The sequence below is a fragment of the Otolemur garnettii genome, unplaced genomic scaffold (genome assembly GCF_000181295.1).
Source record: "Otolemur garnettii isolate 467f Iridium unplaced genomic scaffold, OtoGar3 scaffold00010, whole genome shotgun sequence".
Lineage (NCBI taxonomy): Eukaryota > Metazoa > Chordata > Mammalia > Primates > Galagidae > Otolemur > Otolemur garnettii.
The window spans coordinates 36,645,106-36,658,544 of record NW_003852405.1 but is presented as its reverse complement, the minus strand read 5'-3'; the positions used below and the strand labels follow the sequence as shown (position 1 = coordinate 36,658,544).

General features: G+C 45.8%; 1 protein-coding gene across 1 annotated transcript in view; it reads left to right on the top strand.

Annotated features, from left to right (window-relative positions):
* TCTEX1D1 (Tctex1 domain containing 1) overlaps positions 1 to 13,439 on the top strand; it is a 21,388-nt gene continuing 7,949 nt past the window's right edge. Inside the window, exons 1-2 of the mRNA XM_003784242.2 lie at positions 1 to 183; positions 1,607 to 1,728. Of these exons, the coding sequence (XP_003784290.2) occupies positions 1 to 183; positions 1,607 to 1,728 (305 nt within the window). The remainder of the gene's footprint in view (positions 184 to 1,606; positions 1,729 to 13,439) is intronic.

The window sequence follows — 13,439 nt, the reverse complement described above, 5'->3', positions numbered from 1 at the left end:
ATGCTGCTCCGCACCTCGGGGGCAGAGGCGGGGACCATAAGGGGCCGGGTCGCCGGGCGGGCCGGGGGCGCGTTTGAGGTCGCCCTGGAGACGGGCGCGGGGTCCCGGGAGGCTGTGCCGCGCGTCCGCAGAGGAGGAGCCCGAGGTCCGGGAGGCCCGCGGAGCCGCCGCCCCAGCCTGCGGGTAAGGGCCGGGGAGGACAGGGAAGGGAGGTCGGTCCTCCGCTGGGAAGGGGCTGCCCAGCCCAGGTCTTCCCGCCGCCCGACCAGTAAGAACAGCGACCTGGAGTTTGGGAACAGAAAGGCCTGGGCCTCTGGGCCTTGGCCCCGATGCGTGGCTGGGCTGGGAGGGCTCAGCAGAGCCGGCCGGCGCGGGCACCCCGCAGTCCTGGGGATCTCCACGTGCCAAGTCGGGCCTTTCCTGGGGGAAGGCGGCCCGCAGGTCACCTCCGGAAACGGATGAAGCCAAGTCTAGGTGATTCTGGAGTGGAACCGAGCGACTGCCGTCATCCGGCTCAGCGAGTCTGTCCGCGCTCCAACCGGCTCACCCCACGCACTGTCGCGGACACGGGCTCAGGGCGCACGCAGTGCCGCTCACACCCCCGCGCACAGCACGCAGGGCCGCTCACACTCCCGTGCACCGCACCCAGGGCCGCTCACACTCTCGCACACCGCACCCACGGCCTCTCACACTCCCGCGAACCGCACCCAGGGCCGCTCTCACCCCCGCGCACCGCACACAGAGCCTCTCACACTCTTGAGCACCGCACCCAGGGCCGCTCACACCCCCGCGCACCGCACGCAGGGCACGGCCGCACACTCGCCCCGCACACAAGGACCCGGCTTCACGGGCGTCCTCGCCTTCCCCGCCGCTCACCTGCCAGCTCCCCAAGGCGGGGACTGTACCGATCTGTGTCGGTTTTAGTCCGGCAAAGTGTGTTCTTATAGGGGTGCACAGGTGTCCAGGTTATGAAATAATTTTAATAAAGACCTGATCGTGCAGGTAGCCCTGAGATCACGATAGTCTCAGTTCTGGGAAACCCAGTGCTGCCACCAGCTTCTAAACCCGGGCTGTGAGAAGGGGCGGGGAGTTTCCAATAAATAACTTTTATACAAGTCACGCCCTATATGATCTGTTGAAAAAAGTAAATAACTGTTACTTTGCGGGGTGGAACCCTTTAGAGAAGATGATTCCTTTTAATTTTCAAGATACTAGTGACACCAATAAATATTTAATTAGCAAACTTTTATCAAGATTAAATGGGGGGTGCAATAAAAACACTAGTTTCCAGTGTGCGACAGCCACACAGGGGCTTCCCTCCGTGACCTCCCTTTTCACCACTTTAGCAATTTTGCTATAGCTTAATCTCTGCTTAAGTGAGTTAGGGATATTATCGCATGAATAAAAGTATTCAGAGTTCTCCTGTTTCCACTAATGCTGGCCAGTACAATATAACACAACACTGCTCTTCAGGAAATCCCACTTAACCTACCCAAAAATGGTAGAAAAAGTATCTGTGTACTTTATTTGGGATGAGTCTCTGTTACACTAACTAAAATATTTTCAGATCTTTCTTCTGCTATTTCACAAAAGTCTTCTTCTATAGGTTGTGATGATGTCAGGCATGGCTAAAGACACAACAGCTCCTTTGTGGAAGAAAGGGGGGAGTCTGTCCTCGCTGAGCGGTCACGAGCTCCGGAGGAGGGGAGCCCAGGGGCGCCCCAAGGGGTAAGTAACCTGACTCGAGTCATTTCCGTTTCAGTTCCGTTACCGAATACACAGGCCCATGATGTCCAGCAGGCGGGACAAAGAACGTCTCCTGGCTGCTCAGAAAGGGAAAATGGGCAAGTACAAAGTTCGGAGCCACATCTTTAAGAAGAGAGAAAGTGAAAGTGATGTGTGGATCCTGGCAACATTGTGTCACTTCAAAGATACAGCAGAAAATTCCTCTGCTGGAGGTTCAGTGCAGTGATTGTGGCGCCAGCCACATAGCCGAGGGTGGTGGGTTGGAACCTGCCCGGGGCCAGCTAAGCAACTGCAACAGAAAAATAGCCAGAGGATATGGCCGGCGCCTGTGGTCCCAGCTACTTGAGAGGCTGAGACAAGAGAATCGCTTAAGCCTGAGAGTTGGAGGTTGCCGTGAGCTGTGACACCATGGTACTCTACCCAGGGTGACATAGTGAAACTCTGTCTCAAAACAAATAAAAAAAAAAATCCTCTACTGGAAATAAATGTTACGGAAAGCAGCTCCCCTTGCCGTCTCCTGAATTCTCCTTAGTATTGTATGTGTGTCTTTCACCCTTTTGTCTCAACATACACATTCATGGGCGGGGCCTGTGGCTCTGTGGGTAGGGCGCCAGCCCCATATACCAGAGGTGGCAGGTTCAAACCTGGCCCTGGCCAAAAACTGCAAAAAAAAAAAAAAAAAAAAACAGATACACATTCACAATGCACTCAACATTATTTTACACAAACTTTGTGATTTAATAGTCTTTGTACATATCCTTTCACAGCTACGTAATATTTTATCAATTTATAATTCTGAGTTATTTAACCACCCTCCAACCACGGGCATTTGAAGTTTGTTTCCACCTTTTTTTCTTTCTTTTCACTATATAATACGTCATTGCTCACTTGTTTTCCAGAAATATAATTAGTGGTTCAAAGGTTAAATACAGTTTTTGACTCTTGCTACTTATTAGAATTGCTCTCCTAAAAAGATGTATCAGTTTTTAATGTTTTCATGACATTTCTTTTTGACCGCTATCAGGAGGAAATCAAAAGAAATTATCTGATGTAGCAGTCAATTAATTGATGTAATAAACTTTCCTTTGTAACAGTTCCCACTGGATTAAAGGTTGTGATTTTTGGGGTGTACTGGGAAGCAGGAGCTGGTGTGTCCTACAGGACAGAGAGTAGAAGGCCTGGAATAATCAGAATTCTGAAACCAAATCCTTGTGTTCTCAGAGCACATTAATGCACTTACTTACAATCCCACTTTCTAGGCCTGGAAGTTTGCAGGTTACAAGCACAACATCCCTCTGTACAGACGACAAACTCCATGTAAAGGAATGCCAGTCACAGCATATGTCAGAAGATGGGAGAATGATCAACCTCTGTTGCTTTGGCTTCTTACCCACTCTGCCTGCTGTTTCCAATATTTAAGTGTTAAAATTCTTTTTATAATTATTTTAAAATAATTATTAGCTTGAATTCAACTTATGTTTTCCAAGAAACCATAATAATAATAATCTGATATAATTTGTGTCTTCCTGGTCTTAAAAAACTCTCATCCAAAGACTAAACTCAGCAGGGGTCCTCAAAGTTTTTAAACAGGGGGCCAGTTCACTGTCCCTCAGACCGTTGGCGGGCCGGACTGCGGGCCTGGGACAAGTCAGCTGCTAAGCAGGACAGGCTGCAGCAAAAACACCCAGCGGGCCAGATAAATGTCCTAGGCAGGCTGCACGTGGCCTACGGGCTGTAGTTCAAGGACCCCTGGACTAAAGTTCAGCCCCCTTTGCATAATTTTCTTTTATTTCTCCCCTTTCAGACTAAATTAGAGTCATATGGAATCTGACAGTGAAGTCTGAAGAAGAATCTGGGCTTGTGCTTTTTAAACCTATTATTGATAAGGTATAAATATACGTTAAAAGTAACGATATCACAAAAATCATTTTTACTAACACATTGCTATACATTTTTCACTAATAACCATTATATTTTGTATAAGTGATAACCATTATATTTTGGTTTTGTACTCTTAAACAAAACATTCAGGATAGATTCTCTATTGGGATTTTTTTCTTGAGTAGCAAATGAGCGCCTTCCAAGTCCCCTGGCAAGGCAGAGATGTTTGGGAGGCTGCCTCCCACCCCAAAGTGGGACTTGCTGTCTTTCCATGGTCTCCCTCCCGCCTGGGAAGAGGCGGTCTGAGTGGTTCTCCTTCATGCGTGCGTCTTCAACTAGGAGAAAAATTCTGAGAGCTCAGTGGCTGTCAAATGCAGGCATCATTTTAAAATTGCACTGTTTTGTGGAAAAACATATACCTTTCATTTGAAAATTATTTTAAAACAATTTTTAAAATATACATTTCAATAGCATAAAACACATTCTGCAGTATGCTGTGGGTGAGATGCATCATCTCACTTGATCTCTCCAGCGTGAGTCCTAGTAGATGGATCTCTAGGACATTATTTCTATTGTTTTATTATGAAATAACAGGCTTACAGGTCAGGCAACTTGGTTTAATGACTAGGACGCAGGCCCCAGTCGTGAGCATGGTGTCCAGGCCCGAAGACCCTGCTGGCTTCTCCCTCCTCCTGCACCCTGCCCTCCAGCCTCCCTCAGTAACTCCCGGCGCTCTCTGTGGCCTGCAGGCAAGGCCCCAAGCTGCTCCTTCCCATGAGGATCCCCATTCCTGGCCTGGAATGTTCTTATATCTTCCCTGGGTCTCCTTCTCCTCCTCCAGAATTTAGCCCGCATCCAACTCTCCGGACACTGTTCTCTAATTACCCAACCATAACCACTTCTCTACCCAACTGTAACCACCTGAACCTCCAGACTGAGTGGAACCATCTTCATTTCCTCCTCCCCTGTTTTCCTCCTTGGGGGCCTGTACTGGGTGGTGTTCTTGTCTGTATTCCTCAAAACAGTGTGCGCTTCTTTGCCCTTATACTGGTCAAGGGGAAGGCAGGGAGGAGCAGGAGGTGGACCTACTGGGAAAGCTGCCTTTGAGGTGTGTGAGATCCTCAGGGTCCAGCCCCTCGGGCTCTGTCTGCAGCCATCCTCAGCTGTAACTAACTTAGCAGGGATCACCAGACCTCAAAAACACCTGAGGGCCCTCTGAATTGGGAAAGGAAGATTGAATTTATATTAAATACCATTATTGTGAACTGTTTGCGGGATTGGGTCGCTTTTTTTAGGTTATGTTTTTAATTTAATGTAATTTTTTTTTGAGGCAGTTTCACTTTGTTGCCCTTGGTAGAGTGCTGTGGCGTCACACAGCTCACAGCAACCTCCAACTCCTGAGTTTAAGCCGTTCTCTTGCCTCAGCCTCCAGAGGAGCTAGGACTACAGGCACCCGCCACAATGCCTGGCTATTTTTTGGTTGTAGTTCGGCTGGAGCTGGGTTTGAACCTACAACCCTTGGTATATGCAGCCGGCCCCCACTCACTGAGCCACAGGCGGCGCCCAATTTAATGTAATTTTTATGTTTTGTTTTCTCTTTTTTTAGGTTATGCTTTCAGTTTAATGTAACTTTTATGTTTCATTTTTTTAAAAAAGGGAATGTTGTTAAGCCGGACCTTACCCTGACGTTGTGACTGTTGGCATGGTGGCTGGTGTCTCTTAGGCGTCTGCGTACACATTTCAGACCTGTGCTGACTCCAGACGGCAGGCTAAGGAGTTGCCATCAGACTTTCTCTGTAATTTTGAATTTTGCTTTTTGTTTAAATATTTAAATAATAAGGCTGGCAACTGCTAACATTTATTGAGACCTCATTATGGACCTCATTTATGCTTCGTAGAATTTCTACAACAGGGGCTGGCAAACTGTGGCCCATGACTGAGGTCGTCCTCTAGCTAAGTATGTTTTTTTACAAAGTCAAAGAAAAGAATTAAAAGGAGAACAGTATTTTGTGGCATATAAAAGTTATAAGGAAGTCATATTTCAATATCCATAAAGGAAGTTTGTTAGAACACAACCAGGCCTTTTCACTTATTATGTCCTCTGGCTGTTTCCACACGGCGGGGCAGAGGTGAGTCGTTGCAATGGAAACCATGGCCACTGGGCTGGGTATGGTGGCTCCCTGCTGTAATCCCTGTTACTCTAGGAAGCTGAGGCACGAGGAATGTCTCTACTAAAACTAGAAAAATTATCCAGGCATAGTACTGCACTCCTGTAGTCCCTGCTACTTGGGAGGCTGAGGCAGGAGGATCACTTGAGCTCAGGAGTTTAAGGTTGGCGTGAGCTAGACTGACACCACAGCATTCTACCCAGGAGACAAAGTGAGGCTCTGTCTCAAAAAAGAAAAAGAAAGAAACCATGATGGTTGCAAAGATAATGAAGGAACAGAAACTTAGAAAGTTTGAGACTCCAAAGAGACAGAATTAGCAAGTCACTAATCAGGCTTTTATTTATTAGTCAAGTAGTTTCAGTCCCTGAAAATTGGCAACTGTGTGTAATTTGCATTAGTGAAACTATTATTGGTTCATCAGAACCTTCTGTCTGCCCCCACCCTGTAGGAGCAGGTGTTTGCAATGGCATCTCTCTTGGCGGGAGCCCCATCTGGCAGACGGGGATAGCGTATGAACAGGTGTGCTTCTCTCCTGCTCTCAAGGTGGAAACAGAAGCCGGGAGGTGAAGTTACTTCCCAGGATAATGTGACATGATATGGAGGCTTATGTCTGAGGCCAGCAGTTCAACTAGTAGGTCAGAGCTAAGGTCAGGGGCTGGAGAGTCTCACTTTCACTTCAACCAAAGCTACGTGATGTGTTTCCAGAGCTTTCGGTGTGGCCCACCACCCTCCACTTGAACCCACCGATGGCGTCTAACACACTCTATGTGCCTCTCACTCATTCACATATCTGAGACTGGCCAATTACTGCATTACATGTTAGAAACTTAAAGGAAACAGGGTTCCGGCCTAGGGAAGTTTGCTTTCCGAGGAAACTGAGAGCCCACCTGGCAACTTCTCTTTCAGAATAGGCTATCTTTCCTATACAAATGACCAGAATGGGAAGGATTGTGTTCCTTACTTCATTTGAATTATCTATTGAGAAAACAGCACATCCTAGGCCCTATATTAGGTGGTGAACTGCCTGGAAACAAGCCCGACTCTTGTAGAGTTGGTGGTCTGCTGGGAAACAGTGAACAAGTGATTTTAAATGTGATGAATTTGTTCCGTGACCCCAGCTTGGACCACTGTAAACGGCGTGTGGCAGTTAGAAATGACACTGCCAGGCCTCTTCCTCACTTTGATACCTGAGGGAGAAGGCTGGAGGTTGGGAGGTCAGAGCTGAAAGATAAGTTATATCACTGTCTACATCAAACTGAAGCCCTCTGTGAGGCCTGACTGAGATAACAGCTCCCCTCCAAAAAGAGACTGAAACAGCCGAGTTCCCAAATTAAACGACAGCTAGTATTGTCCTGTGCTTCGCAGGGCATTAAGCCATTTCACATGCAACACTCATGTGCTTCTTTTAAACACTCTGGGAGTTAGAAGATATTTTTATTATCCCCATTTATTTTTATAAGTGGGGAAACGATGGACTTTTTGATAGATTGAGTTGGGAGAAAACTGGCTCCCTGTGTGGAGAAAATGAAGCTGGTCTCTCACTTTATCCCCTCACACGGAGACTCCTGGTCTCTCACCTTACCCCCCTCACACAGGGAGACTCCAGGTGGAAGACAGAAACGTGGAAAGCTGTGAATAAAACACAAAAAACTGACTTCTCGTTTTTGTATGCAAAATATTTTTTACTTTTAAAAATAATTGTCATTAATACAGCAGAAACTGATATGATTACAAAGGACACAAAAAATCAGAAGACCAAGAGCACTCGGTAGAAACTGAGACTGGAGCTGAGGGCTGATCAGGATGGCCGATGCCCGGCTCGTTCTGGGGGAAGCTGAGAAACGTGTTTGCTAGACTTCAGGAAATGAAGAGAAAGTTAAATTTCAAAGGCACTAAAATGCTCTGACACTTACATTAAATGACTTTTGTTGTTGACAAACATTTAAGATAAGCAGGGTTATCTAAATCTCACAGTCTTGAAGGCAGGCAGATGTGTAAACTGTTTTTGTAAATTTTGTTTTGTAAACAAAATTTGTTTGTTTGCAGTTTGGGGCCAGGGCTGGGTTTGAATCCACCACCTCCGGCCAGCGCCCTACTCCTTTGAGCCACAGGCACCACCCCCTGTAAACTGTAGATTTTCATTAGCAAGAAGCAAGCTGAGATTTTTCTTGGTAAAATGCGGTTTGTTTTTTCATGTGGATCTGAAAGGCTGGCTCAGTGTGTCAGATCACAAGAGAACACCCAGAGGTTCAGGGCCCGGACGGATGCCCACCCTGGACAGCAGTGGCACAGCAGGCAGCAGAGACCAGCGCTGGCAGGCTCAGGGCGACTGCAGTGCTCACTTGGGAGTCTGCAGTATCTCTTACTACGAAGTTGGTAAAAACAAAACAAAGCTTCTTACTCCTTTAGTTACCAAATGGCCATAAGCAGAAGGAAGGAAACAAGAAAAGCTAACACAGAGCGAGGGGTCTTGTTGATTAAAACTCTGTGAATTTGAATGCATTGTAAATGTGGCATCTTGAGTCAGACTTATAAGCCAAAGATTAATAAACCACGAAACTTTCAAAAACCTCCTCTGTTGCGTAACTTCACAACTACCAGAATTGATTTCTTCTCCCTTCATTCGATCATTCTTTCCACAGAACAGCCTAAAACTGGGCTATCATCAGCCCCCCGCACTCTCACAAAGTGTTGTTACAACATTAAGGTTTTTGTCAAAACGATTCAGGGAGCAACTTCAAATGAGGTCAAGGCTCTCCGGCTCCCTGTAAGTGTATTATTAGGCTCAGTGCTCAGGTCACGTGTGAGGGAACGAGGGCAGCTGGACCCATGCAGGTTCTTCCAGCCCAGTAATATCATTAAACTCCCAACATCTCCATGCTGGGAAAGGATCCGGTGTTTAAGTGCTCTGCTACAAAGCATCTCCATTTGTAAGAGATTGCTTTTATTTTTTACTGCTTTTGTTAAAAGAGGGCTACAGCAGAGGCGGGCGGACTTCCTTCCTGCATCAGCTTTCCGAGAGCTCGGTGAGGTTTTGCCCTGACACTTCTGCCCCAGGTGCTGGCTCAGACGAGGGCTGGGGCTGAAGCCTTCCCCACTGCCCGCACTCATCCCACTGATGGGACTTCCTCCAGGGTGAGGCTGCCGGTGCTGATAAGATTGGAGCCCTGCTCAGACCTTTTACCACACTCACCATTTATAGGGCTTCTCCCCAGAAGGGGTCCCTCGATGCTGAATGAGGGTGGGACTCTGAAAGCAGCTTTCCCCACAATCCGCACATTTATGGGATTTCTTTCCAGGGAAAGTCTGCTGGAGCTGAATGGGAGCGGGACTCCGGCTGAAGCCCGCCCTGCTCATGTCCAGCACACTTGTCCTCAAAGCAGCTTCTCAGCCGCCTCGAATCTGAGTCCAGTGGACAGCGGTTCCCCATTCCTGCCACTGCCTCTGTTCTGTGCTTGTTCTCATTGGCTTTTCCTTGAGTTCCAGGAACCCCCCTCTAGCTTTTCCTAGCTCCATCACAAACAGCCAGACGCACTTGTGAGCGGGTCTACCATCTTCTGAACCGCTTCCTCTCCTAGAGCTCCACAGTTCCAAATGTCTGGCCACCTGGGGCCAGCACTCTTCTGGCTGGTTGCTGCCCCAACCCAGGAAAGATTCCTTAAATCAGTTCTCAAAATGAAAACCATAAATCAAAAAATAAACCATTTTGAATAACTACAGTAAAATTTAGCATTTCTCTTCAACAAAGTATGGATTAGACATAGTTAATAGGCTGGTAGAAGATATGTATTCTTTTTAAAAATTACATAATAGTAAAAAAAAAAAAAGACAAATCCTAAAGCAGTCAAATGAAATAGTAATTTACAGAAGCAGAGCCCAAATGGTTAAGCAGAATATGAAGAGATGTTCAAACTTGCTTGAAATCAGAAAAGGGCAAATTATTAATACAAGATCCCATTTTGCGCCCATCAAATGGAAAAACATAAGGGAGGATAATACCAAACACTGGCAACTTAGGATAAAAATTGATAGTTGTTCAATGAAGAAATCTAAATACTAAATAGTACTTAGAAAATATAGGCGTGTGTGTGTCCATCACAATGGTTTTCAACCATTTTCATCTCATGACACACTTGAACCTACAGTTAAACTTCTGTGACACACTTAAATTATGCTGATCAAAAAAACAGTGCACTTTGAACTTCTTTTGAAAATAATTTACTGATCTTTAAAGTTTTTTAAGGCACACGGTGTGCCGCAGGACACTCATTAAAAATCAATGGTCTGAGGGCTTCACGTTATTAGAGTGAGAGCCGAAGCCCTGCGTGATGTAAACTCGTGACGCCTCTGCCCGTTCTTCCCGTGTCCTCTGTCCTCCTTCCACTGCTCCAGCTGCTCAGCCGTCCATGCACCTCCACAGACACAGCAGGCAGCCTCCTGCCCTGGAGCCCTTGCGTGTGCCGGCCCTCTCCCTGGCATGACGCACTCCCCTCACCACCCCTCGGGTCCTCACGTCCTTCAAGCCTGTGCTTCTGGACACAGAGCGAGCACGTCCTGCTGGGGACATGGCTCCAGTGGACTTGCTTGCCACGGCATTGTCACAAACCTTTGATTTTTAAAGAACACAATATCTGCAGAGTGTTAACAGGTGACACAATAAATGACATGTCTGTCCATAAAAATCCAGCAAAATTGCGAAAACCAAAATGGCCACAATACCCGATGACCTTACCAGACAAGTCCCAGCATCTGCTAGTGGAGGGAAGTTGGGGCACTTTTTCTCCTTGGCATGACATCTTCCAGGTGTCCAACATGCTCTCAGATGGACAGTTCCCAAGTGAAGCATTCCTGTGGGTATCTTATCTGATATTCTACAGCATGTTTTGAGCACAGAAGCTCTAATTTGTCTTTGTATTACCAGTCCTTCTCACCTTGCCTGACACATTATGGACAATAAATATTTGTTAACAGGATGAATCAAAAAAGAACGAACAAGTGCACAGACTTACATACTCCAGTTTTCTTTTTCACTGTGCAGTTTGACATATCTCCATTAGGGGGCAGCACATGATCTCAGTAACCGCTTTCCAAGAAAAAATAAAAATAAAAAAAAGGGCCCATTTAAATGGTACCAGCAGAAATATGGCAGATCCAGGGATCTCGTGGTTACAACAGAAGGGCGAGATGATGTTCAACTTAGTCAACTACTTCAGTGGCTCCAAGGCCGGTGGTGCATCTAATAGTATCTCTTCCTGGAGAGTCAAAAGAAGTGGCCGTGGAAAGATCTGGAAACGAGTTCTTAGTAATAATCAGAGGCTATTGTGGCCGATACGAAATAATAAAAATCACCGTTATGCCTCTAGCAGTCAGAACAATAAGACTTGCATTGTATTTATTCCACATAATTCAACATTAATCAGCAAGCACATTTGTAAGATGTTTTAAAGAAAACTGAATTTCTCAAAAGAATAAACACATTCCAACTTCTAAACTATTACTTTTTTTGTTTGTTTGCCTCTTTTCTGAAAATAATCAAGAACGGAAGTCTATTGGATTAGCCTGGGGGGGCATTCCCGCCGTAAGCCAGTGTGACCCAGGACGCCCACTTTGGTTATTTTGGTGGTTACTTCTGCGCTAAGTGCAGCCTGAACAGCAGCACAGGTGACTCCAGGTGGCAGCTGAACTTTTCACTGGGTTTCGATTGTTGCTCTTCTCCCTGGAACAATATTAGTTAATTAGCTCAGTGTTTCCACGAGTAGTTTACTCCAGACGTCTAGGATTTGTATCACTCTTAATCCACCCTCCTTCCTAAAAGTTTACAACTCTCTTGGACACATGTTGCTATTAAAATTTCTTTCTCCTGCAAATGCCAGCAAGCTGATGAAGCACTTAGACAGCAATAACATTGTTCACATTTAAAAGTGAAATTAACCCAGTAGTCCCTTTCTGATGACATCACAGATCTGGAAGTTGGCCGTTGTAAACGAGGGAGAAGCCTGGTCACAGGCAAACGCATCGCTCATCATGTCTGACCTATTCCTGTAGACTTACCGTGCCAGGTTTATAGTCCTTGTAATTAAAATTACAAATTTACACTTCGAGCATCTCACATATTTACTTGTCTTTAAAGATGTCAAAGAGCATCAGTGAGGCTGTTCACCAATAAAGAGAATGCACAAGTGTCTCTCGGCTGGTATCTGAACTGATACGGGCAATTCCTCAATCTTAAAACACAAGAACTCTTTTATTTCTTAAAATTTACCCTCCTGGCCCAAAAAAGCTCATATTCTGGGTTAATGTTACTTGCCCTCATTGTAAAAATTCTAACATTTTATCTGTCCTTTTCTCTTTTCTGAAGGAATCAATGTCTTGTTTTTTATATTTAGCTTATTCTTTCCTTTTTCTCTCCCCCTTTACTTAAAGGGTATTATGAGGGTAAAATGAGATAATTGCTAAAAACTGTTTTGCAAAGTTAAAAATAGTAGATATAATACTGGGGCAGACTGGCATATCTTAGAACCAAGGGGTGTATACACCTCAGCGTTGTTTGAGCAGAAGCTGAGCCTTTGTCCCTGCCCACAACACCTGCAACTAGGGCTGAGCTGGTTGTTTGCTACTTCAAAGGACAGCAGGAAATTGAGGCAAGCAGGTGTTAAAAGAAAGAAGAGCAAATCTCTAATCCAGAAATCCATCGTGAATAAAAAAGCAGACACAATTTCTACATCTCTTTTTTGGGCTGGGTGGTTAAAACCTTAATTTATCATGGAAATTGTATTGTATTAAAGGATTTTTAAAAATATGTTATTTGTGATTTTCTTAAAATAACAGTTTGTGAGAAGTTCACTAATTCCAAACAACTAAGAAGTTTTTTAAACTCCTCGCAGATAAGAAAAAAATCCCAAAAGATTAAGAATGTTTCTTCTTATTATTGTATTAAAACAAAAACATAGCCTGCTTTAAAAGGTGGTACCTGTGCACCACATGATCATCTCCTTTGAAATGGCATCTGTCTTAACGCCCATTTTCACAGGTGGGGAAAATTGGGGGTTGAGCGTTCAGAGACTGTCATTAGTTACAGTTGGATTGAGAAGTGCTGGGGGACATTTGGGCCCCTCCACGTGGGCCTCCCGCTTAGCACCTGGACGGCTCGTGTTGCCTGGAGAACCAAGCCTGAACCCTTTCTTAACTGTTGAAAAGGGTGATTGATGCGTATTGATTTAGGAAAGTTTAGGTGAATTGTGGTTTCTTTTACCACATAGGTGAATTTCTCGTTTTTCTTTTTCATACTAAAGGGATTTTGTGAGGTGCCTATAGTAGTGAACTCGTAATACCCGCCGTATATGTACAATTGTTTCCCAGAACTTTAATCTTCCTCCCGTGTCCCCCAGTCCTGTGAATGAGCTTTGTCTACTCTGAGAAGGGCCTTGTGTCGGGGGTGGAAAGGTGAGGGCAGTGACCTTGTGTCCATGGTGGAGAGCTGAGGGCAGTGGCCTTGTGCCCGTGGTGGAGAGCTGAGGGCAGTGGCCTTGTGTCCGTGGTGGAGAGGTGAGGGCAGTGGCCTTGTGTCCGTGGTGGAGAGGTGAGGGGCAGTGGCCTTGTGTCCGTGGTGGAGAGGTGAGGGGCAGTGGCCTTGTGTCCGTGGTG